Below are 27,456 nucleotides of genomic sequence, written 5' to 3'. Positions count from 1 at the left end.
CCAGACCGGCACTGCCAGCCCCTCCGGACCGGCGGGCTGCGTCCCACCGCCGCGCAACTCCTCAGCCCCCAGCTCCGGAGGCAGCTTTCGCCTTCCCCTCCCAGCGCCTGCAGCCGACCCCGCCGCCCAGGCCCCTTCTCCGCAGAGCAGCGCGCCAGGAAAGGCCGGGGCCGGGAGCGGCGCCTCTAAGGCGTTTTGGCGGCCATTTCGCTGCGCCGCTCAGCCCCGCTCCCCTCAGCGGCAGGATGGCCCACGGCGCCTCACGGTGGCGGGAAAGGAACGGAAAGGAAGGGGAGGGGACACGGCACGGCACCACCGCCCCCGCGGGGGGAGTCACAGCCGCCTCCCGGTGCCCCTCTCCTCCCTCCTCCGGGGCGGGGGCAGCGCTTGCGCTGTGGGGCCGACGGCCGCCGAAAGTTTGGGGCCACGTGGGGCGGGGAGTAGGGCAGTGGTGGGGGCAGCCTGTCCCGCACACGTCCCGGGAGTCCCGCCGTGCTCGGTCGCTGCCTCCCCGCCCTCGCCATGGCCCCCGCCGAGATCCTCAGCGGCAAGATAGTCTCCGCGTACGTACCCCGGGACCGCCCGCCCGCCCGCCCTTCCCGCCGTGCGCCCGGTGCTGCGCAGGGCGGGGGGTTCCTCGGGCGGGGAAAGTCTGTGGGGAGCTGCGCGGATTTTTACCCCGCGGGATAGCCGCGATCGGGAAGGAGACCGGTGCGGCTGGCGGGCTGGGGGTAGCCAGGGACCCAGCCCTGCTGGCCGGGGGAATGGGGCTGTGGTGACCTTTGCTCTGGTTCTGCCGGGGCGAAGCAGGTTTGAAGTCACCCTAAAGCTTCTTCACTACGTTGCATTCAAAGCTCACTTCTTCCTGGCTGGAACCGGTGGGGGTTATTAAATGGAGGTCGTATTAAAGATCTTCAGAAGAACCTGAAGTGCTGTCACGGCTACATTGCCCCCCAGAAACCCAGCCAGTGTCTCTGCTTGGTCCAGCATCAGCCCTGCAGAGCGGCTTGGGATGGCTCAGCATCTCTGTGCAGAGATAAGTGCCCAGGCAGGTGTGAAATGGCTAGCTGACTTACAGGTTTGTGTATTGAAGCGGTGCTGTTAAGGATGCTTTACGAGCAGGAGTTGGGAACCAGTGCTTTAGGTATGATCTCTGTGTTCATATTGTGTAGGCATCGGTCACTCCTTTCTAAAGCAAGATAAATTAATCCATGTATTGGATAATGTCAAGATGAATGTTCACAAGTGTCCTGCCAAAGGTATTTGAAAGATTTGGCAGAGCCTAAAGGAAAAGGCTTTCTTGTGCTTTTCAGCTTTTACTTAGCTGGCAAGCGCTGAGTATAGGTGACCCTGCATTGTGTCTTTTAGTTTGCTTATTTTTCCTACTGCTCCTAAACATACGTATCCAGTAAGAAAGCTAAATGAAATTCCCTAACCATAGGAAAATGCAGCGTTTAGCAAAGCGTAATGCTTCTGTTATATTCTGTGCAAACAGGGTTTGGTTAGGTAGGTTTGTTTGGTACCTCCTCTCTATAACCAGGGAATTTGGACAGAAAACGTAAATTTGAAATGATCTAAAGTAATCTCGGAAAAGTTGTTAGACCCAATCTTAGGTATTGCTGTGTACAACACATCTACACCTAACTGACAGTGGAGCGTTTCTGAAAAGTAGGCCTAATGTGTCTTGAATCTGAATCTCCATAATGAAAGGCTGCTTGCATATTTTTTTACCCAGTAATTTTGGGGCCAGTACTACTTGGGTATTGCAGTCTCTCAGTCTTGTGTGCTCCATTACACCTTACGCTTTTGGCAGTCTTGAAGCCAGCACGCTTTGCAATGCCTATGTGGGGTGCTGGTGGTACTTAGTGATTTGTCTGTTGCAGGTTTCCTTTTTCTGGCATAGAAAGTGCCCCTGAAGTGTAGTAGGTCCTTTCAAGCTACATGCTTTTGCAATTTTAGAGTGTCTAGAAATCTGGAAAGATGCTAGCTTGGGTACAATGAGTGTGTTTTGGAGGTATTCTGACCATTGACCTTAAAACTTCTAGCTTCCTTGGCAGTGCATATTGCATTACTTACTTTCTTTAAATTTATAGATATAGTGGTGGAAATTTTTTATTTCTGCTTGTTTTCTGTATTATAGTAGCAGCTGTTTTCAGAGATGAGGACCTTTGTGATGTGCAAATACCTGAGAAGAGGCATAAGCTTTTAATAGGCACATACAGGAGGAAGGATTGCTTAGTTTCCAGCACATCTCTAAGGTGTTTGGCTGAAGCCTGTCTTCCAAAGGCATCAAATCTTGACCTGAAGACAACACAAAATGGAAAAATAATTGCAGCTCTACAGCTATCCTCCTTCAGTTCCTTTATTTCTGCTGTATTTATGTCCAGTATAGCAAAACCATCGTGTGCTCCACAGGAATGGGCCTTACATAGTTCTGCTTTTTCCTAGTGGAGTACTTGAAGGAGGCATGAGGAGATGGGCTATCCACCCTGCAGATACCTGTCCCTCTTTTCCAGACCCTCTAGAGAAGTGCTGGTCCAGATTCTCATTGTCCAGAGTTCACCTCCAGGCCAAGAGTCTGGCGGCAGCAGCAGCGTGTGGTTTTTCTAGGAATTTTCAACTGAATTGCCTGTTGTAGAAAGGGTGTGTTTCTGACTTTACATCAACTACAAAATCTTTTCAGCTACTATCTTGTAGGGGGCGTTTTTTGTTACTTTATCCTCTAATCGAGAAAAATGTTTGTTTGTAAGTCAGTCAAATATTAACAAATGAGGTGATTCAATCAAGTAGAGTGCCAGCTGCGTAATTCTGGGTTTCTGTGTGTGTTTTAAATCAAAACTCATAAGTATTGTGAACTTTCTTCTCTTGCCACTTAGCACCCCTTCCCCAAAGAGAGGTGAAAAAAAATACCTAATTCAGAGTCATGCCAGTTATTTAAACAAAAATCAGGTAGATGTTGGCATTCTTATTTTTGTGAAGCATGTAAAAAGGATAAATACTTAGAGAGAGAGAGAGAGAGAGAGCAAGCTTCCTTGTCTCTATAAACAAGGAAAACTTGATGCGGAGATAAAGCTAGTTCACACCTAGAAAGTCTTGGAAGGCTCAGAAGAGGTACAAAGGAAAATAGACATTTTCAGTGGCTTTGAATATTACCTGTGAGGATAGTAAATGTGGTTATGTTGTTCACAGGAAGGAGAACATACAGGGCAGCAGACATTGTTTGTGTAGGATTTTGGCGTTTAAGTTAATGCTTCTCTGGCTAAGGCTGCTTCTTTCAGTAGAAACCTGGACAGTCTGTGAAAGACTTTAAATGTTGGATGGGTTATGCATCAATCTGAGCTGGCTAATTATCTCCGAGTGGCTTTCTTCTACTTCTCTGAGTGGCTGTTTAGTAATTCAGCCTTAGATTTTGCTGCAAGTTAAATTTCCCTCATTGGCAAATGAGTTGCAAAAGATGAGTTATTGTGTAACAGTACAGTAAACAACTAATAAGAGACAGAGAAACAGTGCTTTAAGTATGCAGAATATGGAGGGTTGGAGGGAATCAAAATACAGTATTCTGAACCTTTTTTTTTTATTATTACTAGTATTCCCTTAAAATAAAAATACTCTGTTTCTGTGTCTGAAATAGATACTCAGAGCAAAACATTGCAGTGGCTCTTCTTTACAGCTTATGTCTGCTGCAGTGAGCGGTGTGTTCAGTTGTTAACATCTGAAGTAGCCCAGGTTTGGAAACCCCTGGCTTGGCCTGAATTGATTGATAGCAGCAGGAATGGACCATCATTCCTGGTCTGGATGAGTGGCTGATGAGTTGTGATGGCAGGGAAGACTTAACACCCCTCCCAGCCCCTAGGGACGGGCCAGGTAGTGCTTTGGCTTTAAAATACCGTTAAAGTACTGGATATAGCGATGATCAGGCTCAACTTATAACAGGAGGTAACAGTGCAGTAAAGACAACTCTTCAGCTTTTTCAGACTGGGCCTCAAAAGTTTTTTGGAATTATTGAAACTCCAGCTAAATCTAGTCTGAACTGAAAAAATTCCTCAATCTGTGAGATCTCATTTACCAGATCCTACCTAGAATGTTTCAGGCATGCACTGAAGGATACCACACTGCAGATGTGCTAAGTTAAAGTGAACTCTGTGGTCCAGTACCGCTCAGTGCCACCAAGTAGCCCCAAATATGAGCAAGAACCCCTTGTGTTAGGTGCTGTACAGACACAGAATTTAAAAAATGGGACCCTGCTCCGAAGAGGGTATAAGCTAGGAGAAAACATTGGTGGAAAACAGGGCCACAGTGCTGTCATCTGTGCACATCAGCACCAGGTTACATGGAAAGAGAGAGTCCTAAGGGAAGGAACATGTAGAGGACTGCCATGTCCCCTTCGTGGAAGGAAGACAATCTTAATATCACTCTTTGTGAAGACAGACCATTGTAAATATGGCCTACAGTATTGTCTGAAGTGCTTGCAGCCCCACAAACATGGTTTGAGTCCTTATCTATTTCTGCTATGTTGTCCTCTGATTAAATCACCTGATAGCTGGCTGTTGTATGTGGTAGCCATTTTGGGATGCAGACCTGATTGGTGTGATTGACATTGCAGCACAGGAAGCTTGGTCATGCCAGTTCATGGTAGTGTAACTCATGTTTGGGGCAAACTCTTCTGTGTAAGTTTTAAAGACTCAGCTTTATGTGAAACTTAAACTCTGTTGTTCTGTTTGCAGCTGGCCACGTTTGAGAATTTCCTCAAATACTGTCTATCCCATCCTCTATGGATGATTGCTTCTTCAGCTCAGCCATTTTGTGGCCCTCATTGGACTAGTGTTCTGGACATGATGAAAAAGTCTATAAAAAAGCAAAAGCATCTTCATGTGTTTATCTGGCCTGAAGAGTGCTCAGACAAGTATTTGAGCTGACACAACCAAAAGAGTGATTAAAAACTGTGGGAGTGTGGAAGTGGTAGACAGAAGCAGGCAGTTCCCCTATGAGATAACGACAGTGTGCCAGGATCATGCCGTAGTAGGGCAGGAGACTTGTGAAGAGATTCCAGCTCTGTTCTGTAAACAGTGTTGTCCCTCAACTGGAGCCATCTGTTGAATTACCAGCAGCATTCAGATACACTTTCCCAAGGCAGTTTCCATCCCAGTGCCACTCTGTTGGAACAGCCAACCTGTGACTCCCCTCAGGAGAGGCTCCATTCTGTCTCTTCTTTGGGATGCCAGTAAGATGTTCTGTGGCACGCTTGCTTGCAGCCTCTTCACGGTATTTGAAGATAAAGCAGTTGCCCTGCTAGCTAGGACGTGGTGTCATGGAGGTTTGCAGTGTGGAGAGACAAGCTTCCCCTTCTCCAGTTTTGTTTCTTTTTTTCTCATGGGGGCAACAGAAAGTGAGCAGTGGCAGTGCTGCAGGCTCTGAGGAGGAATGGCTACAGGGACAACAGCCCTGGCCAAGATAGTGCAGGACCTGGGGAGGACCATCAGCCTTATACAGCCATTTCTGGAGGGCTGCCTCAAGAGCCTTCTGATGCATGTTTCTGCAACTTTTGGGAAATCTGTGATACAGGCAGTGAGGCCAAACCCCCCTCTTTGGGGACAAGCCTGTTCTAGAGCATCGTTGTCTCTGAAGGAGGTATTTGCCAGGTCATACATTTGGCAGTATTCACATAGACCGAGGGCCCTATTACCCAGAGAAGGGACAGAAACACAGCCTGGGGTCATCTTCAGTATGGTGACGTGTATGCTTGCAACCACAGCCACCTGAGCCATCGCATGTACATAATCCCATAGGTGTCGTGGTGGGGTCTGCCTGAGGAGACACTAGCATGGGAGCTGTGCATGTCCGTGCATTTACAGCAGAGCTGGAGTGTGATTTGTCCTTTTCTGTTCTGGGAAATTCACTTAAATTTAAATTCAGCTCACTGTTGCAGTCTAGAGAAAGAAAGGCTAACAGGTTTTTTATCTTTGGAGCTGGCTTTTGCACTGTGTGCTTAGAGCCATGTGCTGTCCTTAACCTGTGTGGACCCTGGACCCTTGTTTGCAGTGTGAGTTTGTTTGTAGGAAAGTATGTGGGCACAGGAGGGGTCTTAGTGTCACAGGGAAGGCTTTTGGAGGAACAGCCACGTACAGCTGCAAATTTAGGTTTGAAGACTTAAAAGTGTTTTCATACAGCTAATAAAAAAATGTTGATTTATCAACATCAACTTTCACCTTTGTGAAGACCTGAAGTCCACAATAGAATTTTGCAAACTGTATCACTAAATAGCTGCTGGCTTGCAAAGTTTATTTAGTAACATATTTGTAAGTCTGCAGAGTTAAAACAAGGATTTTTAAATTTTTTCCTTAATTTTCTTTCAAACTTTTGCACCTGTGGCTTTTCTGGTAACTAGAGAGCAGTGGTAGTTAACACTAGGTGGCTGTCTAACAAGTGATTTCTTGATTTAAGGCTCCTAAAGCAAATCAGCTCTGACAGCACCACTTTGCGTGTTTGTGCATATTACCTGTCTTCTGTAGCTGAAGGGAAAGTGAGCTAGTGCCTAATTACAGAAAATGACAGCAGTATAATATGTGAACAGTCATGGCTGCTGGGGGTGAAAGCACGCGACAGCCCTGCTTCACAGAGGACAAGGGGAAACTGGACCCTTGGGTGGGCCTGGTTCTCCACTGAGAAGACTGGATTAAAAGTAAAACCCAGACATGAGACCCTTTCCAGTTGACTGTCCCTTATGACGGCTTTACTGCATCATAAATTATGATACGTTTCACGTTTGTTTTTGTTTGCAGGCCAAAAACCAGTCCTGTGCCTTCCTTACTGGAACACCAGAGGCTGTTCTCAGAAATAGCTCCCTCAAAGAGCTGGCCCACAGCACCCACTCAGAGGCCACACACAGTGGGTTTCTGGCACTCCTTGAGATCGCTATGTTGTTCTTACGGGCTGCTTGAGAGCTCAGGCCCTGTTGTGTCTGCAGCTGTAGAGTTGGTGCCTTCCCTAGGAGCTTGCAACTGGAGTATAAGGAGAGGCAGTTGGTGCTTTGCCACCCAGCAGATGAACTTTTGTCACTTCAGCATGAAGAACTGCTAGGACAAGGCTTGCTATGTCACTGTTTTCTGAACTCATCAGCCAATCTTAGTGTCAAGTCTTTTACAGAGGTGATAGCTAAAGGAAGCCTAGGAACTACTATGTCTTGAGTAAGGTTGAAAACAACCTCTTTTACCAAAGCTTGTTAAGAGACTTCGAACAGCTTGGCCAGACACAAACACCTATAAATACTCTGAACCTGCTCCTCAGGTGCAGCAGAGCTCTGACTAAGTGATTCAGGATGCAGCAGGAGGGATGCATGATTTGGGACACAGACGGAGGCTGTGTCATTCCCCCGAGATGGGACTCAGAACAGCCTCAGGGCTGCTTCTGGGCTGGGCCAGCTGCAACCGTCCCCCCCTGGGATCAGTGCTGCTGGGTTGCAGCAGAGCCATGTGCTGCTCCCATTTCCCTTTCTTCTTGCCTCTGGCATTTCTGATTTGGAGCTCATAGTTGCAGGGTACAGTTGGCTTCACTGGCTATCTGTCATCCTGGAATTTCCCTGTATGGCAGGAATCGCAGCCGCCCAGCTGGCATCAGCTACTTACTCTGTCCCCATACCCTTGCTGTTTGTGGTTTTAATGACCTGGCACCAACAGCACCTCCTCCAGTCTGGGAAGTCTGGTTCCACTTGGGAAGTAGCAGACCTTGTGATACTGATTTGAGGGTAGATGAGCACAAGGAGACAACCTGTGTTTTAAACAGTAGAGTGTTTGGACCAGGATAGATTTGCTAAGCATGATGGTAGCGCCTTCTCATCTCTTTGAGAATAGTAGGTGGGACACGGGCTGGAGATTGCGTGGAGGAGAACAGATCTGTCAAGCCGCTAGTGTCCTGCGAGGTTTGCTTACCTGGCTTTTGCCTCTGAGTGAGTACCTCCTGCATTTGCAGTGGAGTGCCACAGCTTCCTTCCAGTGCCATGAGCCCATGAGATGGGCATGACTGGTCAGTTCTCTCTGAATCCTGACTGCCTCTGTTGAGGAAACAGAGCAGTGGTGCTAGCACTGCACCCAGGCTTTCAGCAGAATTTCAAATTCGAAAGAGCAGTTGGGCCTGGTACCAGGTCCTCTTCTGTACCACGTTCCCTGGTGAAGGATCATGCACATGGGGCCAGGCAGTGATTGAGAAATTAGAGAGGAGTGCAAGGCTGAGGAGGGTGGTGACAGCAGCTTTTGAGCTGTCTGCGGCTAATTTATCATGGGTACTCATTATCTCTAGAACATTGCATGGTAAACTGGGTATGAGTTGACATCTGAGCTAGATTAACTAATCAGTGAATCCTCTTCCATTTCAAAATTTTAATAATTGTACCCTTAAACTTGTCTTCAGTGAAAAGTTGACCTGAGCTGTGTACCAGGATTTAGCTAGCTTTCCTCACTGCTTCACCTCTGTGCACCTCCCATTCTCCTTCCTGCTCCCATGGAAAAATCTCTGCCTTGTTTGGAAGTCCTCAGGCTGGGAGCATTTTCTCGCATGAGTGTTGGCAAGCACAGAAGCAGACTGGAGGCAGGAAGGTGGGTGTAGGACTGTAGCCTGCTCAGCCTAGGTTAGGCCAAGCAGGCAGGAAATAGAAACACATAGTATTGACCAATTGTAGAAGAGGTATATCTTTGGGTACCTGTTGTGGTTTAACCCAGCAGGCAGCTGAACACCACACAGCTGTTCACTCACTCCCCCCTCCCCAGTGGGATGAGGGAGAGAAGGGGGGGGGGAGTAAGATTCATGGGTTGAGATAAAGACAGTTTAATAGGACAGAAAAGGAAGGGAAAATAATAATGATGAAAGAATATACAAAACAAGTGATGCACAATGCAGTTGCTCACCACCTGCTGACCAACGCCCAGCCGGTTCCCGAGCAGCGGTCCCCCTGCCAGCTTTCCCCTAGTTTATGTACTGAGCATGATGTGATATGGTATGGAATATCCCTTTGGCCAGTTGGGGTCAGCCGTCCTGGCTGTGCCCCCTCCCAGCCTTGTGCATCTCCAGCCTTCTCAGTCAGTAGAGCATGGGAAGCTGAAAAGTCCTTGACTAGTGTAAACATTACTCAGCAACAACTAAAACACCAGTGTGTTATCACATTATGCTCATCCTAAATCCAAAACACAGCACTATACCAGCTACTAGGAAGAAAATTAACTCTATCCCAGTTGAAACCAGGACGGTTTAGCTGTTTTCCAGAGTTTTACAATTGTAGATTCGTCATCCTTTACCAGGACAGCATGTGTGACAGTGTTGACTGGTGCCTGTGGAAGACAGGTAGATTTGGTATGGCATATGTGGAAAGAGGATTTACTTTTGAGTAGGGAGTTTGAAATCCCAGGAATTTCCATGCCAAATTTTGTACTTTTTTTATACCCTTGTATCCTATGAGACTGTGAAGAGGAGGGTGAAGAAGCACAATGTGGACTTTAAAATCTTTTTTAATTTTTTTTTAATAAGTTTGAATGAAACTTCCAAAGTGTCTTAGTGATTTATGGACATCTTATTTGGAGATTGCTGGGACTTGTGTACTCAAGGCATAAGTAAGTGTTTGCCAGTCTGCCTGTCTGTCATCTTTTCAACTCCTGACTTATGACTATGAGAATTCAGCCCCTTGGTTAACTTCTACCTTGTTTTTTTTTTTCCCCCTCTTCAGACAAGTGAGAGAGAGACTAAAGAAGCAAGTTGTTGAGATGAAAGAGAAATTTCCAGGCTTCAGACCAGGACTCGCAATTTTGCAGGTATTGTTTTCTTTAATGACAACTACAGAAAATCTGTGTTGCTTTGCAATGGTAAGTGCACAGCTGATGAGCTTCATCAAAGCTGCCTTGCAATGGTAACATTTTTATAATGAATAGAAGAGCAGAGTTCCATGTGGGATGGTAACACAGTTCTGTGATGTCTTTTCCCCAAGTACTGGGGCCCAGAAACATTTTGGGAGTTTTGGGTTGGGTGGATTTTTTCTTTCATCAGACCCTTGCAGTTCTCTGTTTGAGCGTTGTTTGTGAAATAGTGAAAGTAGGCTTCTTGCCTATTAAGAGGAAGCAGTGCTTGTAGACTCTATTCCAAGTCTCTGCATTTGTGTGAGCCCCAAAGCCTGTCAGCTTTCAAAGATGTGTTTATACCAGAAATCTTTGAAATGGGGTGTTTATTAAGGGATTTGGTCTGCTGTTATGTCAGAACATGGAGAGAAAGGGGGGTGAGGGGGGCAACCCGACCAAAAACACCTTTGGCCAGGAAGACTTTGAGTGCAGGGGATGGAACAAAATCCCATTGCTGAGTTTGATGTATGTCCAGAAGTGTGAGTAAGTACTAGAGTCTACACAGAAACGCTTGCAGAAGAAAAAAGCACTCATCAGTACAGGGTTTTGGCCTGTGTTTGGCAGAATTAGGGTGGTTTTTTTTTTTTCCTTGCAGCTATAAAAAATGGTAACTCTTTGTGCTTAGATCAGAATGTGACTAGCAGTAGCAAGTGTCATGTAATAGGAAGAAACTGTGTGGCCACAAAGGATTGATGGACTGAAAGTGGCTGCTTAGAGAAGTGGTTTTTGTCCTTACTCGGTATTTTGGGCTCCTGAAGAGCTCTTGGTGCCTGTCTCTGGATTGTAGTGCTAAGGCCACTATAGTACACAAAGACCATGCTCCTCTTCAATGCCAGGAACAAATTTGTTTGTGGTTTGGGGGTTTTTCTGGTTTTCTTTTCCATTAGCTTTAAGATCATCTCAACAGAAGACATGTCTTCAGGTGCTTAGAAGGAAGGAGGAAGGTCTTTTATTTAAAGTTTAGTAAGGGATGCTTTGATGGAAGTTGCCGAACTGCTGACTGAGTAAACTGTCTTCAAAAATTGCTGTCTTGTAGTGTTACTATTGGGATTTTTTTTTTTCTTGGTTGGCCTGTGTTCTCTTCAATCCTGTGTTGTCTCAGAGTCCTTTACAACCTGTTTGCTCTTTGGCTCTCTGAGACTTTTGTAAGCTACCAAACAGTCTGGGTTTGGAGTGCATCTCCTAATACTGATATTCTCAGCTGTCTGTTTTTCAGTTAAGTCAGGACAATTAGCTGTTTCTGATATGTAGCACCCCGCAAAATATGTGCTCTTTTCCTGGGAGGTGTCTGGTGTCCTCTGAGCTCAAAGAATAAGTCAGTTAATCTTTATTTTTTGTCCTGTAGTAAGGAATGTGGTTTTTTGCACAATATATGTGGCCTGTTTGCTGACATCTCCTGATGCCCACTCTCTTCCTTCTTTTCTGCCCTGTATGAGGCATACCTTTTCCTAAACCCAGCAGACTTTAAAGGGGATACAGCCCCTTTGTCTAACCCTAGGGAAGAAGAACCAGTGTATGCTGGGTGATCAGGTAATGCAGTCACTCCTGCAGCTTGTAATCTGTGTGAGAACCAGCGATAGCTACCAAGTACCAGGGAATGGGGTTTCAAGTGTTTTCTTGTCAGCTTTTCCTTATTTGCCCCTCATTTTCTTATGGTCACAAGGAGTATTACCTTTAACAAAACATGCTGGGTGTTGCAAGCAGTCTTCTGAAATGTAGTTGCACTGTAATCGCCCAATACTGCCAGAAACTACAGGCATTTGTTCCACTTTCTGCTTTCTCTTTGTGCATCACTTTGTTCTTGGTTTGTTGATTTTTTTATTTGGCAGGAAAATTCTCAAGGTACAAAACAGAAGTGGAAAAAATCTCTCCATCAAGGCACACATATGTGCATAAAATTAAGATTTCCTGGGTATCAAAGAGGCCCAACTTTTCTGAAAGCCTTAATCAGATAATTGGATGTTATCAGCACCTGCTGATCATGTTAATTAGCTAGAGATTTAACTTTCTCAGATGAGATGGCAGGCAGTATTTTCTGCTGTGGAGAACACTGTGTTTCTAAGGTTTTTCAACAGGTCTGAATAGTGTCTATGCAGAAGATCAGACAACTTGTCTTTAGCTGCCTCTTACTTGAAAGAACACTTTCCTGTTAGCTCCAGCTACTTACAGCCTCTATCAGTGTGTTTTACAGTTATTCAAGAATACCTCTGACTTCTTGGTGTAGCTCAGAGGAAGCTAAGGGTTAAGCCCATCTCAGCCTGTGACTGGGTCTGTATTCTGCAGTGTGACTCAACTGTCTTTTCATCCTTAGGTTGGAAATCGGGATGATTCGAACCTCTACATTAATATGAAGCTGAAGGCTGCTGCTGAGGTAATGCCCAAACTCTTAATATTTCTTTTTATCCTCCTACATTAGGTCAAATCTAAATATGAAAAAAGAGATGCAAATCAAATAGTTTTGTCTAAGCTTTGCCCGTATTGGAGAAACCAGCGTTGGCCTGAATTCTTTGTTATAAGGAAACAGTATAGATGGGTAACCTGACGCTTAGCCAAGTGGGGTAACAACAATGTGGGTTGGTGCCATTTTTTCTGTGATCGTCTCCTAGGTTACATGTGTCTGAAGTGCTGATGCTCTGTCTTTCCTGACCTGTGGCCATGTGCTTATCTTCCTTGAATGTCTTGTACCTGCAGTTGCCTTGCATCTCTCACCAAGTGGTACATTACATGCTACAGCAGGGCTGGGAACATAGATGATCACCTGTTTCCCTAGGTGATAGCTGGCATCTTCTTCGCTGGCGTTTCAAGGCAGTATGCTGTCAAGCCAAGATGTTCATGTCAAAAGGTGAATAGGACAGTTGAAGTATGGACCAATCTAAGTAGACAATGCACTAATCTTTTTTTCTTCTCTTTTGTTGATGATTTTTCCAAATAATAGGAACAGGAGATAGACCTGGGAAATGTGACAGAATGTAGCTGTGACTGGGCTGGACTGAGAACAGCCAGATCAATCTCTGATGTCAATTCAGAAATCAGATAATTTGTTGATATTCTCATTTGCAGATTGGGATCACTGCCAATCACATAAAACTGCCAAACACAGCAACAGAAGCTGACGTAAGTAATATAGCCAATAATGAAAAAATACATAATTTTGGTCTTGAGCTCAAGAGATGAACTTAAATTTGCCCTCTCCTTTTATAAAAAAAGACTGCTTGCCCATAGATATTAACTCATGAAAAAAGAACTGAAACCTGCTGAGATTTTTTTATTTTTAAAAGAAAACTAAAACACTACAATGTAAAATTATGAGACTTTAACAGGTATTTTTCTAAAAATAAAAAATGTGACTCATTTATACTTTTGGGTAGAAAAACTAAACATATTGTGTGTGTCTTTTAATCCAGATAGGATTGTGCTTTTTTCCTTTGCATCAGTCATATTTCAGTTTATCGGCCATTAGGTTTTTGGTTTCTACTTCTTGTAGGTCCTCAAGTGCATTGCCTCTTTGAATGGAGACCCTGCTGTTCATGGCTTTATAGTGCAGCTGCCACTTGATTCTGATAAACCCATCAATACAGAAAAAATAACCAATGCTGTTGCACCCGAGAAGGATGTAGATGGGTAAACTGACTTCACCCCTGGGGAGCATGATAGCTACTCCAGAAAGAAACCTTTTTTTTTTTTTTTTTCTTTTTCTTTCAAATGGTGATCATGGGGCTGGGAATCTTACTTGGTCTTTATTCTTTCAAAATACAGCTTAAGTAGCATCAATGCTGGGAAACTCTCTAGAGGGGACCTTGGAGACTGCTTTATTCCCTGTACACCAAAAGGATGCATGGAACTTATCAGGCAGACAGGTAAGGAGGTTTCCATCCATTATTCATGAGTGCAGTAGTCTTCAGTAAGAGGAGAAATTATGCACCTCACAGGGCTATGCTTCACATTGAAACTTTTGTTGAGATGCCACATTTCATCTCTGCCTTTACAGACAGGAAAAGAGCTAGTTTTAAAGTGGTCCTTCCTTCCTCCCTCCCAACTCCAATTCCCTGTCACACACAACCCAGAGGAAAAAGAATATCCTGAAGTACCAGAGCCAGACTTAAACTGACCAAAAGACTCCGGAGCCATTTGAGTGAGTTTTTACTAGAATCCACAATGACCTATTTTTACTTTCTCCTCTAACTTTCTGTGGTGCAGGCGTCCAGGTTGCAGGGAAAAGAGCTGTAGTGGTTGGTCGCAGTAAGATTGTTGGTGCTCCCATGCATGACCTGCTGCTCTGGAATCACGCAACAGTAACCACTTGCCACTCAAAGACCTCAACGCTGGCTGAGGAGGTAATGACAGGATGGATGCATGAGGCTGTAGTTGTCTGCTGCAAGCCAGTGCTGCCTGCTGCACATTGCTGCTCGGTGTATTGCTACTCTAAGTCATTGGGCCTGGGTTGTCTTTCATCTGAAACAGTTTCCCAGTCCTGTTCATTGGATGGTTGTGTAAATACTTCTGCTGGAATGGGATCCTGATTATTTTTGGCCCTTATTAGAGGCTTTTAATTATAACAATAAAATTATTATTTTTGTTTTCTTTGGGCAAGTGCTGAGAATTTAATCATCCCTTCCTAATCTCCAAGTAGTGGCCTGCAAGACAGCATATGTTTTTGGTTTTTCCCAAAAAGGCCAGGTGGTCTTTTGCTTTAATGGCTGGGAAATGCTAGACCAAATGTTTTCTCCTTTTTTTTTTTTTTTTTTCTTTCCCCAGTCTATTTTCTATGACTGGGAGTTGGTACCATTTTCCTCTTTAGCAGTGAGAGTGACAGAAATAGTGTGTTGCTGTGCTGCCACCTACTTGGATTTCGTAGAGCAATCAGCACTGCCAGGCTCTGTAGGCAAGTATTAAAACTGAAAAGAGGGTAGGTGTATTTGAATATAACTCACAAGGAAGATCAGAAACACTGCAGTGCTTCATGCTGTTAAGTTGCTGTTCAATAAGACCATCATTAGGTTGATTAACAATTGAAGTGCTAATTCTTAATGAAATCTTAAAAATAGTTAATCTCCCTTGAAGATTAAAAGAAAAAATTCCAAGGGTTAGCAGCTTCCTAAGCAAACATGAATGAAGCAGTGCAAGAACAGACTATGAGCTTTAGTCAGAGTCTCTAGCACCAGCTTTGTGACCAGATCTATGAAATTTACTGCGTACTGTCTGAACAAATATTAGTGCTGAATTACAGTCACCTTTCCCTGGAGTTGCGTGTTACACAGTCCTGGACTTAAAAACCACAAGGCAGTGCTGCCACAAGTGAAGTGCCACTTAGAGTTCTGTGCAGGGGTTGTTCTTGGCTGCTGTCTGATGAGTGCTGGATATATTTCTAGCATTGAAAAGAGCAGCTGAATATGCAGGGGTATTTGAAGGGAAGAAGATAAGAATATGCAGAGGGCTTTAATTTTACTAAAAGTAGTCTGTGTGATCCACTTGGGAATCATGGAAGAGTTCAAAGGAGGTTGTGAAGTGTTGACAAGCAATAGTTCAGGGTAGGAGTGTGAAAATAGGCCATAATTTCTGGCTGCAGGAATCTGTGCTTGCCAAGGATCTGCTAGCTACCTTTAATTGCTGATGATGCCCTTCCATCCCTCCAATGGCAATGAGTGAACACACAGTTTCACTGCAGTTGAAGGTGATCTAAGTTGCTGCTGAAGCAGCTCTGCTTTTTTCCACTGCTGGTGTGATACAGAGTTGTTTATTTGGCTTTTTTTATAGGTTGGTAAAGCTGATATCCTGGTCGTTGCAGCTGGTAAAGCTGAAATGGTAAAAGGTGAATGGATCAAACCTGGTGCAATTGTAATAGACTGTGGAATTAACCATGTGCCAGGTGCGTGGGTAATGTATAAAGAGTGGGGATGTGTTTATTTGTATATAAATGCAGTTGCTAAGTAAGTACATGGATACTGTTTCCTTGGTGTTTCTAGTCAATGTGGACTTCTTTCTCTTTTAAGTCTGTCTTAAGTAATGATGGCAACCTCTGAAGATGCCAGAATAAAAAAAGGTTGGTCTGAAGTACTGTCCTAAAGCAGATCAGTAGCAGTTTTGTTTCTGTCTTCAATGAGGCTGATGATCAGTAGAGGAAAGAGGAGGCCTGGGAAATATTACAGAATATCCATGTAATTTGCTGCAACTACGTAGTGAAGTCTTGCTGCTTTTGTCACTTGTGAGCGTGCAGCTTTGCTGTCATTACTTTGCAGTTAGATCTAATTAAGCTGTTCTCTTTGAAATACACAAATGGCAAGCAGTCTCTTAAAGTAGCTGTGGATTTGTTGAATCACAACATTCACTTCTTAGGTTTGAATGGCTGTTGTCTTGAAGCAAAGCAGCTTCTGCTAGAGTATTGGTGACAGTGGGTCTAGCATAGAATAAAATGCTTGAACATAATGGATTTTAGGGTGGGGTTTCACTTAGCTATTCCATCCTTATAAAGGAGGAACAGACAGTCTGGCAATTTCTGTTTTCATCTCATTTTAAATCCAAATTACAGATATTGAATGATATGGAAAATTAGTCACCATCCAACTATCTCTGTGCTACACCCACAAGGCTTTTAAAAGGTAGTTTTCATAATTAATCAGTCATTTTGTTGCCATTATTTAATGGAATGTAAAGAAATTTCTGTTCAGCAGTCTTGTTCCTCAAAGATGACACTGAGTTGCATTTAAAAACATTAGTCCTCTGTCTAATTAAAATTAAAAAGTCATCTGCTGTTGCTGTTTGTTGCTTGATGTATTTGTGCCAAGCTACCCAAACTTAGGCAATTTGCCAAAACCCACAGGGTCACTGCTGATTTGCATGAAGCAGAATGGCTTGGAGTCTCCCACACTAACATGTTGCAAATAAAACTACCATTGTGTTTCTGACATATGATGGTATGACCTTTTTTTCAGGCTTGATGTGAACTGCATCTCTGAGGACACATCCCTGTTTCTTTGCAATTAGTTGGCCTCAGGCAGTGCACTGAAATCTGAGCTTCTTGTGCACCCAGCCTAGTCAGCGTTGCATGGCGATATGCTTAATGGCGTTGTGAGACTCAGCAATCAGGGCTTGATAGAGTGGAAATTGTCAGCTTTCAAAATGATGGATGCCACAGACTTTTCTGTGGTTTTCTGAAGCTGCTGAGTTTTCCTGTCTCTCTCTTCCCTTCTGATAGGTTGTGAAAAAGTTTTCAGATTAATCTTTTGGGGAATCAGTGCCAGAATTGTGGGAATTGCAATTGTACAGAAAGAACGGCAGTTAGTTTGCCAGCTTCTCCAGCTACATCACTGTACAGATAGAATATTGCTGCTAGCTGTGATGGTGCTTTGAACGTGGCGGGGGGAGAAATAGCACAGTTGCCATATATCTTCCCATGGCTGTAAGTGCACCCAGCTAGGTGCCTCCTAGGTGTAGATGTGAGTTGCAGCTGGAGGACATGGCAATCTCTGGATACGCCTATACTTTGCAAGTCGGGGTGCCCTGTACAGGCAAATCCCAATATGATTTGACATATCAGGACATTAACTTCATGCAGGCTTGCCAAGTTGGAGTTTAAAAATGTTACAGCCATGTAGCGCCATGGAAATGCAGCTGTTGTGCTTTTGAATGGAGGGTGGCCTGTATACTCCCACGGCTGCCAGTTTGGAGGCTAGAATAGGCAGTTTAGGCACATCTGACTTTGCATTCATGTGTACTACAGCTGAACAGAATTTCTTCCAGTTCTCCAGCTAGAGAGAGAGGAAGAGAGGATCTCCTGAAACCTCTGTTAGAGCAGACAAGTGTGTCTTATTCCCTTTCCAAACTGGATTGTATTTGTCTTTGTCTCCCCACTGCAGCAGTTGGAGGGCTAGTCCAGCAAATATTCTGAATGCCTTGTTCCAGGCCTGTAGAAATTGCTCTGCTACAGGAAGGGAGAGCAGTGCAGGCAGAGGATATTCCCAGAGATGACATAGTCTGTGGAATGTCCCTCGGAGTCCTGATGGAGGAAGCAACCCTGTTCAGACTCCTCCTCTGCTATGGGATTTTGCGGCCCTAGCCAACAGGGAAGCTTGAACAGTGGGATATGGGAGCAGCAAAGGAGGATCAGCCTCTGTGGATCTCTGCCATGCTCTTCAAACAGCAGAGGAGCTAGAAAGGTATAGAAAGCCTTGACTTCATGCTCTGTTTATATCTTCATGTACTGGGAATCAAGCTGGCATCACAGGCCTATAACATCAGATTGTGTTGGATCCCTCATGAAACACCTTTCCCAGTGGTGTCCAGAAAAAGAAGCAGACTGCAAGCAGGTGGTCTCATGTTTTATAGATGAAGGTCATATATGGTCTTGTGTGTTTGCAGTCATATATCCACCAGAAACGTGTTACAGTTGCATGTACATTGGCACAAGTTTGCTTCAAAGTCATGCGGGTATTCCCAGCCCTTGTCTGGCGACAGTAGGACTGTGAATTAGCTCCGGTCCAGAAGCTGCACTCAGGCTGTCTGTCATGCAGCTGTCTCTGGAGATAGATGGACATCATCATACCTATTTGTTCCATATGTGTAGGCATGTCCTTCACATCTTTGAGATCAAAGTCCTTGGATGCTCTCTCTGATGTGTTCCAGCTGGCTAGAGAACCTACTGGACCAAAGAAGACACAGGCACTGGGAATGGTTGTAGTGTCACTGATACTTTCTGTAACTAGTTCGGGTTTTTTTTAAGAGTGGGATGATGAATATTGAGAAGGTGAAGTTATGGGGAGAGGCGGAAAGTGTTGTATGTGAGCTTTCCTTCAAAAGAATATTTTAAAGGTAATTGAATAGCTCCTAAGTTGTACTCAGCAGTGCTTTGCGTGAGGTGCGGATGCAGAGGCAGGGACTGGGGGTTTGTTTGACTTGTGCTCATCACTGTGTCTGTGTAACAGATTAGGCTGTTTGTGTTTGGAGTCCCTAATTCATCGCTTGTTTTCTTCATTCTTGGACCTGGAGTCTTCGTGGCCAGGGTGACTGGTAAGCCTGCTTGGCATCCTTGGAAGAAAATATGATTATGTTGTTTGCCTTTTGCAAACTTAATTAAACTGGTCTCTAGGCTGGAAGGCCAGATTGGTCTGCAGTTCAGGCAGCAAAGCTGACAGTGGCTGTAGAAACACTGTTCAACAGCTGTGATGTTGTTGAAGCTTTGAACTTTAGGGAGAAGAAGTGTTGCTTAAAACAGAAACACAGCAAAACATCCAAGCTGCTAATTGCCAGTAACAATGCAGCTAAAAATTAGTGTTGGCAGGAGCTGCTTTTGTTCCCTCTTTGGTTTTAACAAAATCAGCTGTTTAGGAGTTTGGTTTCTATTCCACTCCTCCCCCTGCCAATTGCATGTTAAAAGTTATTGTGTTCTGTTTAAACATACGCTTACTGTATCCAATATAATTTTCAATGTTACAACATTAAAATGTATCTTCAGGTTTTTCACACTGCTTAAAAGTTCCCTGGAGTCCTCATATCTGAAATGAGGACCTGCCACTCCAGGAGAAACTTAAATTTTCCTTTTTTGATACACTGTGTCTATAATCAGTGAGTTCCTTAGATGACTGTACTAGTTTACTAGTGCATTTTGTCTTTTTCTCTCTTTATGGGTGAACTTAAAGGTCACCACTGGAAAAAAGTGCTATATCTGCTTCTGAATTGTCAGGTCATGTAGTGCAGCAGGATATAGCAATTTTTTTTTGCCAGAGAGAAAGGAGATTATTCTACTGGAGCTCTCTTAAGCCACCTGTGAGGTTCGTTTTGACAAGACTCCGTCTCTGTGAACTGCAGTATTTACCGGTCCATCATTAGAATGGCAATGAGTAACTGAAAAGCTCAGCACTTTCTGTCTTCAGTTTCTGTAAAGGCAGGTGATTTTATTCATAGTAAGGCCTAGATGTGCGCCAAGACGGAACAGAGAAAATGTAAACCTGGGTTTTTGGAACAAGTCAGCCACCTTCCTTCTCTCACTTCTTCTAGACCATTGGTTTATATCTCTTTCAAGCTGGAAGCTGTACTAATCCTTCAGAGCAATACAGCAGGAGCTGTGAGAGGATGGTTCAGGTGACACCTCTATTCTATGTCCCCCTTGTGTTTTATTATTGCACAGATGTAAGACTTGGTCTGTGCTTTGATCCCCCTGCATCTGTTTTGGAGTCATCTTCAGACTGCCCTGTGGGCCACGTGCCACTGAGAAAATACTTGTGTCCTCAAGGAAAGGGAGATCTATCCGGCAGAGGATAAGTGGTGCTTAATGGGAGGATATGTTGCATGAGCTGTTGACACTTTCTGAGTGAAGTATGATGGTAACAGCTTCATCTTGTGATGTTGTTTTAACTTTTTATATTTCTTTACAGCTTTGTGGGTACTCAGCTTCTGTTTTGTTTACTCCAACAGAGGAAAAGACTTCAGCTTCAGCCAGTACTGCCTCCTCTATTGTTTTGGTAAAATGTGATGTGTAACTTACTTTTTCCTTAAATCCCCAGACAGCACAAAGGCCAGTGGAAAAAGAGTTGTAGGCGATGTGGCATACAGTACAGCAAAAGAAAGAGCTTCCTACATCACCCCAGTTCCTGGTGGTGTTGGGCCTATGACTGTGGCCATGTTAATGCAGGTATGTGGGCAGACTGTGAGACTGCTGGTCATCTCCTCTACGTTTGCATTTGGGGTATGTTGCTGCTGACCATCAGCACACTACCAAAGCAACTGGTGCTTCCTTCTTGCTCTTACAGAGGTCTAGTTAGGATTTCCAACTTCTAGTCCACACAATTTGGATTCAGTTAACTGAGGAAGAAGATGGACCTTAAGGAAATGTTAGGACAGAGTTTTTTGTTGTGTTGTTGTTGTTGTTTGTTTGTTGTTTTGAGTGTGGTCTCTCAAAACAGTGAGAAACGGGCTTGTCTTACAGTGCTCTGGCTGTAATTCTAAAACTATCCGTAGGGTGATTGGATAAAAAGGAGGAGAGTAACAGTATAAGCCAGCTCCCTCTGTTTCCTGCTTTGCTTAAGAAACCCTGCTGGCACAGAACACCCCCAAAAGTCTAGCACACTGGAAGATAGATAGGTAGATGGATAGATAGATATGGTGGGGGTTTTTGTTTCTAAGAAAACTACGAGCGGAATCTCATTTTGGATTGTTAGCAAATGCTTTAATGAAAGCAGTTTGTGTTAATCCCAAACTGAGAGAGATGGGAGGGGAAAACCTTTCTGAGTCTCTTTGTTAACCAGCATGGTTCATACAGTGGTGGTTGCTATAATGCATTCTCTTGCTCATTTTAGAGCACAGTGGAGAGTGCGCAGCGTTTTCTGGAGAAGTTCCAGCCTGGAAAATGGAACATCCAATATAACCAGCTTACCCTAAAGATGCCTGTTCCAAGGTAATGCTTTCAAATGAAGCCACTGGCAGTATTCATGCAGTATAGTATTCACTTCTGTTCCCAAGCTTTGCATAATACAGGGCATACATGTATGTAGATTGTAGCTGGTGTTGAAGTTTGGAGAGAAGTAGAGAGAGAGCACTGTGAGGCCTTCCTAAGGGAGCAGAGATAACCTGCAGTGGTGCTGTGACATATGTTGAAGTGTAGGCTTCAGTCATCCTGATAATATTAAGGCGTAAATATGGACTTCCACAGACTCTTTAGGCCAGCTAAATAGTTGCTGATTCAGCAAATAGTGAGACACTTGTATTTTGGAAAATTTTCAGTCTGACATGGCAAAAACCTAGCATCTTAAAGTAGGAGTTGTTGGTGTCAAGTCCCCAAGGAGCAGTTGAAAATGCACAAAATACCATAAGGGAGCATAACACATTGCCTACAAAAAGGCATTCTTGGGGCGGGACGAGTGGGGGGAGGGTTGGTGGGGGATTTTTTGTTGCTTAGCTTGTTGGGTTTTTTGTTTTGTTTTAAAAAAGGCAACTCTGAGGATGTGTGTATTCTAATGTAGCCAATATTGGTGGGATTGATCCATTTAACTAGGAAGGGTTAAAGCTTGCCTTTTAAAATATAGATTAGGTGTTTGTAGTTTATGCCATCCAGAAGCAGGGCACTTATGAGAAGTCTTTGACTTACAAATTGACCTTGCTCTCTTTCTTTAAGTGATATTGAAATATCGCAGTCTTGCATACCCAAGCCCATTGATCAAGTTGCAAAAGAAGTTGGCCTGCTCCCTGATGAGGTGGAGCTCTACGGTCAAACTAAAGCCAAGGTTCATCTGTCAGCTCTGAAACGGCTGAAGAACCAGCCAGATGGCAAATACATTGTTGTTACTGGGTAGGTACTTCCTTAACTGAAGCATCACTTACATGATGTCAAGGTGAAAAGAAATTTTATTAGCATGGCTTGTTGTATTGCCTTTTGATAAGGTGACTGTATGGGGTGCTCTGGGTTTTAGTAAATCACACTGTGAAAATCTAGTGGTTTGGGAAATAGATTTCTCTCCTGTGGCAAATAGTGGGAATGTAGTTTAACATTTCTCTCCTGGAGATGAATCGTTTTGGTCTGCAGGTCAGGGTTATGAAGGGCAGACTGGATCATAGTCAAAGTTCTCGTACTCTAGTAGCCTGCCTTCAACAGTAACTAGCAAGTTGTTTCAGAGGAAAGTCTTCGACAGTTATGTGATAATTTGCTAATCTCATTCCAGTTTCGAACTGATGAAGATTAGCTGAAGTCTGAGCCAATCCAGAATTTGAATTGGCATTAACTGCAATCACTGGGTGACTGTTTTATCCCTGTAAGTGTTTTGAGTCTCACCCGCTGCAAGGGTTTAGTTGTGCCTGTTCTGCTTTTTCACTGCAGGATAACTCCTACTCCCCTGGGAGAGGGGAAGAGCACCACCACTGTTGGTCTTGTTCAAGCCTTAGGAGCACACCTTCACCAGAATGTCTTTGCCTGTGTTCGGCAGCCTTCTCAGGGGCCAACCTTTGGTATAAAAGGTATGAGCTGTTCTGTGGCTTGCAGTTGGACTAAATGGGGAAAGATGACATTCAGAGATTTTATTCTGCTGCATTCTAGTTTTGCATAATTCCCAGTTACAATTGCATTTCTTTTAAGAAAGAAAAACCTTGGATAAGTTCTGCAGTGTTGTCTTCAAGTGCTGTGCTGGGATTTAAACTAAGCTGCTCGACAGTAGCTGCCTTCTTAAAACTGTTAAGCAAACACATGTAATACCACTCTGGGCTAGAGACCTTTATTTGCATGGTTTGACTATTGTCTCTCTGTAGGTGGAGCTGCAGGTGGTGGCTATTGTCAAGTTATCCCCATGGATGAGGTAATTCTTTATACAAAGCCTCATTGCATATATAGCTCACAGACCTTGAAGAGATGCTGCAGTCAGATAACTTACAAAATCTTTTTTGTTTATGGCCCAGTGTAGCACTCCCAAGAACTGGATGCTTGATTTCAGCAAAGCTTTTTTGTAAAAAAAAAAAAGAAAAAATAGTAATCTTTGGTTGTTTCAGAAGGGTTCCTGAATTGTCAGGGAACTTCATAGAACTGGGAATTCCCAGTTCCCTCCCATTCTCGGCCTTGAATTGCTCTATACCCTTGTGCAAAGTACATCTTGTACCTCTTTTCCCAGCACTGAAATGAAGATGATAATGACTTAATATGTTTTGGAAGCATATTAAGTAGTTCTGTCAGCAGCGGTGGTCACCGACTCTTTCTGTGAGCTATTTTGGTGTATTTGTGTTTTAGACTACTAACATGAAATGGGAAGAGGGAAGTTGGGAATCAGTAATGCCAAGACCTCAGCCTGTGGGGGACTGGCACTGCAGCGTATTTCTGACGTGACTTGGCAACAAGTAAAATCCTGTGTCTGGGGACAGGGAATTGAAAGGCACGTGTAGCACGTGCTCTCGTGCTTCTCTCAACTCTCAAAGTAATTGCCTGTAGAATTCTACCTTTGTCTTGTGCACTGTAGATTGACACAAGGCAATTTTAGGAAGAAAAGCAGAAATGATCAAAAGGGCTGTTCGTTCCAATTGATGCAGCAAGTCCATAAAAGATAAAAATGTTAAGGAGGCAGAATAATTGATTTAATCAGGTACCAAGAACATGTGTGAATGATAGATGCGACAGGAAGAATAATCTCCTCCTCTTTGGGAGTGTTAATAAGACAAGCCAAAATACTTGACTGTGTGCAGCAGTGGGAAACAGCCCCACTCTTGGAACCAAACCGGCTGAAAGAACTTTCTTCAAGTATGACCCACGTGGTATAAATATACATAGTTTTGTGGGGGTGTTTTAATCGATGCATGTCTCGTAAAATTGAAGTATCTGGAGTCACTAGTTAGAGTAATAATCTTGATACCTCATTTGATATTTCTGCATGCAGCTTTCATCCTAGGAAACGCTTAGGAAGTGAAAAACTTTTGAGTTCATACTGCAGACCCAAGGTAGTAATAATTGCTTCCTGTTGCATGTATATAGAATGAGACAACAATTAGCATTTACTAATTAGGATTTATAATCAGTGTGTGACTACCTGCATTCTGCTTTTAGCTATCTGGTTTTTAAGACCACAGTAGCAAGGCTTCAACAAAATGGTATTGTAAGGTCTTCTGTCATATCACCATTTCCAATGTCCCCTTTTCATCTTCCTTCTTCTCTGCTCTGCTACAGACAAAAAGGATTGTTTTAACCACACCTTTTACTCCCCTGCCATAATGCAAGTTTGTCACATAAGCTATATATCCCAAGCCGTTTGTCAGTATAGCTACAGTGCAGCCAGATAACTCATGTAGACAAACCCCCTCAAACTATCTTTTAATGAGATAAAACCAAGAAAACTACTAGCAGTGTCACTGTGTAGTACGTGGTCTATAAGTTCTGCCTACGATACTGTGTGTTTGAGTGGTTAGCTCACGCAGAGCTCTGTGCAACCACAGCTCTACTGCTAGCACTACACAAGGTTGCTAGTTTCAGTTTAGCTCAGATATCTTTGTGGGAGCAGCAGCAGCTTCAGCTAATGTATGTGCGAAACCTGTTGTGCAAATAACGTGAGTGGGTCAGAAGGAAGGTGAAGGAGGAGCAATGCAGATATGTCATACCATGGTCTTCTCAGGTGTCAAGGAGCCTTTGAGAACTGTTCTCGTGGAAAAAAAAAAAAACTTTTTATTTGGAAGCTTCGTTCTGGAAGTTTGTAAAATGACATAAATGTGGGGGAGGCATTTTTCTGTTTTAGAGAAATTCTTTCCTCTCTTCCACATACTACACTGAGCAATCTCTCCCCCTCCACCCTCACCCACTTTAACATTGCTATTAATACTTCTCTTTCCATCTGTCTACGATGAATTGAAATAAATGAAAATTGCAGCAGGATGAGGTAACTGATATGTTTTATCTCCTTTAGTTTAACCTTCACCTCACTGGTGACATCCATGCTATCACTGCAGCCAACAACCTGGTCGCTGCTGCTATCGACGCACGTATTTTCCATGAGCTAACTCAGACTGACCAGGTATGATCCTTTCTTATGATGTATTTGAGCCCAGCCCATTTTGGCCAAGATGTCTTGGGTGTGCCAGCAGTGCTAATTAACTACGTGTTTCATTCTGCAAGGCTCTCTACAACCGTTTGGTGCCTTCTGTCAATGGTGTTAGGAAGTTCTCAGACATTCAGATCCGAAGACTACAGGTAAGGTTACTGGTTTCACATTGGTTTCTGGTTCTGTTCCATTTACTCATCCTTTACGTGGGCAGAGCTAGGTTAGAGAAACCCTCGTGTTGTCCTCTACATCATTCTGCTGGCATTTATTTTTTACATAAAGTGTGCAGAAGTGTGGTAGCCCTTCTTACAGCACAGAAAACAGTGAGATGCAGCCCCAAGGGGAAGAATCTTTGATGTAACTCACTTTATCATATGCTGTATGAGTAACACACTGGGAAGAGGCAAAGGGATTAGTGCCCTTTATTAAGTGTCGATTCAGTGTTGTTAGTGCAGTTTAAGAAAGGACCAGAATCAGTCTCTGTACCTTACACCCAGTTACAGCTGGAGATTAATAGTTCCCATGTGACAGCTATATAGATAATGCAGCACAAAAAAGGCAATTTATAAAATTCAGCAGAAAGAGAACATAGAGAATTTTTTGCCTTATCCAGATTGAGAGAACAGGGAAAAATGGAAAAAATACCTGTCCCCTACATTGCCCACTCCTCCTCTCCCCAAAAAAGAATTCCCAGTTAGATGAGTAGCCCTGTCATTGAGTGGCAGTCCCTGAGCAGACCACAGCTCCTCTGATCCTCAGAAATTAATGTGAACTAGCATGTGTCCCTGACTTATGCAAAGACAAGGATTAACAGAGGAATAGTTTTGCACTGGGTTTGGACTTTCTGGCTAGGAGGACAGCCTGGGGCCTGCTAAGCTCATTCAAAGTATAAACCTTTATACAGTATTCAGGCTGGTTCAGTTGCCCATTTGGAAGCCAGGAGCAATAGTCAGACTACTTAGGAAGCTAGAACTCTGATTTATTAATTGGCTATAATGTCTCAACCATTAGAGAATGTGTGGTTTGCTTCCACGGCTGAGCATAGAAGCTATGTCATATTGCTTGGTGTTCCTAACGGATTGCTGAGGGAACTCTATACTAACCACTCTTGTTATTCAATGTCAAGATGTGAACAGGATGCTAATACTCTAGAAAGATGATATCTTGTTTGTTTGTTTGTTTCTTTTTCTAAATGATGTGCTCGAAGAGGAAGAGAACAGACTTTCTTCCCTGCTGTTCTTCAGGAGAAAAATACAGCTTAGCTGTGTAGTTAATTAAAAAAAGCTTGCTCGTTCATAAATCAACTCAATCGTTTTTCTCATTCCTAAGCTTGCACTTGTATTGGGCTTCTTGAGATAATTCTTCTCTCAATTAAGCAACTTGGCAAACTGCCCATCCTCTCAGTATGTTCAAGATCAGCTTTCTGGGATGCTGACAGCCTTGTGACTGAATTGTTTAATTCCTCCTTTGTGCTGCTTAACCAGCATGCTGAAAGCAGTGTCTTTAAATACATATGGCTGTGTGCAGTGACCCTAGGCAAACTAATGAGAAATGGATGTAAGCATGTGAGACTAATGATGAGAACAAGGCATGTAAGGAACTGCAGAGCTCGCTCTCTTACTCTTTCTGTAGATGCCTTGCACAAAGCTTGGTGACAACCTGCCCTAATGAGCTCTATTGTCTGCCTTGCCCTTTACTAGCTGGGCAGCAGCAAGCTCTGCTTCCAGATACACACTGATAAGGATCATCTTACTGATATGGATCATCTTACGTTGTTGTGGGGTCTAGGAGAAGGGGCACCAAAAAGGCAGCCCCTCCTTATTTCTGAATGTGCAGATGCTGCTGCCAAAGGCTCATTGCTCTAGTGAAAGGTTCATTTCTGTGAATCTTTTCATCATACCTTTTTTCTTTCTTTTATTTGTCCTTTCCTCCCTTAGAAATTGGGCATTAACAAAACTGATCCTACGGCTTTGACAAAGGAAGAAGTAAGCTTATTTGTGAGACTGGACATTGACCCAGGCACCATAACATGGCAAAGAGGTACAAGAGCTGTTAAATGAAAGAGTTATTAAGAAACAAAATGTGTGTCA

General features: G+C 43.7%; 1 protein-coding gene across 2 annotated transcripts in view; it reads left to right on the top strand.

Annotated features, from left to right (window-relative positions):
* Positions 1-403: 403 nt before the first annotated feature.
* The window catches only part of MTHFD1 (methylenetetrahydrofolate dehydrogenase, cyclohydrolase and formyltetrahydrofolate synthetase 1), a 44,264-nt gene continuing 17,211 nt past the window's right edge, over positions 404-27,456 (top strand). The window contains exons 1-17 of one of the 2 annotated variants that reach the window (XM_075503769.1): positions 480-563; positions 9,514-9,596; positions 9,710-9,794; positions 12,187-12,246; positions 12,936-12,989; positions 13,360-13,496; positions 13,632-13,732; positions 14,073-14,209; positions 15,630-15,741; positions 20,372-20,499; positions 21,164-21,261; positions 21,979-22,152; positions 22,678-22,814; positions 23,103-23,149; positions 25,232-25,339; positions 25,441-25,515; positions 27,304-27,406. In XM_075503769.1, the coding sequence (XP_075359884.1) occupies positions 9,747-9,794; positions 12,187-12,246; positions 12,936-12,989; positions 13,360-13,496; positions 13,632-13,732; positions 14,073-14,209; positions 15,630-15,741; positions 20,372-20,499; positions 21,164-21,261; positions 21,979-22,152; positions 22,678-22,814; positions 23,103-23,149; positions 25,232-25,339; positions 25,441-25,515; positions 27,304-27,406 (1,519 nt within the window). In that variant the 5' untranslated portion in view covers positions 480-563; positions 9,514-9,596; positions 9,710-9,746. Of the gene's footprint in view, positions 564-9,513; positions 9,597-9,709; positions 9,795-12,186; positions 12,247-12,935; positions 12,990-13,359; positions 13,497-13,631; positions 13,733-14,072; positions 14,210-15,629; positions 15,742-20,371; positions 20,500-21,163; positions 21,262-21,978; positions 22,153-22,677; positions 22,815-23,102; positions 23,150-25,231; positions 25,340-25,440; positions 25,516-27,303; positions 27,407-27,456 lie in introns of both variants that reach the window. The other variant, XM_075503767.1, reaches the window with a different exon arrangement.

This window comes from Mycteria americana, chromosome 5, assembly GCF_035582795.1.
Source record: "Mycteria americana isolate JAX WOST 10 ecotype Jacksonville Zoo and Gardens chromosome 5, USCA_MyAme_1.0, whole genome shotgun sequence".
NCBI classification, from domain to species: Eukaryota; Metazoa; Chordata; class Aves; order Ciconiiformes; family Ciconiidae; genus Mycteria; species Mycteria americana.
Note: the sequence above shows the minus strand (reverse complement) of the source record. Positions and strands in the feature narration are given on the sequence as shown.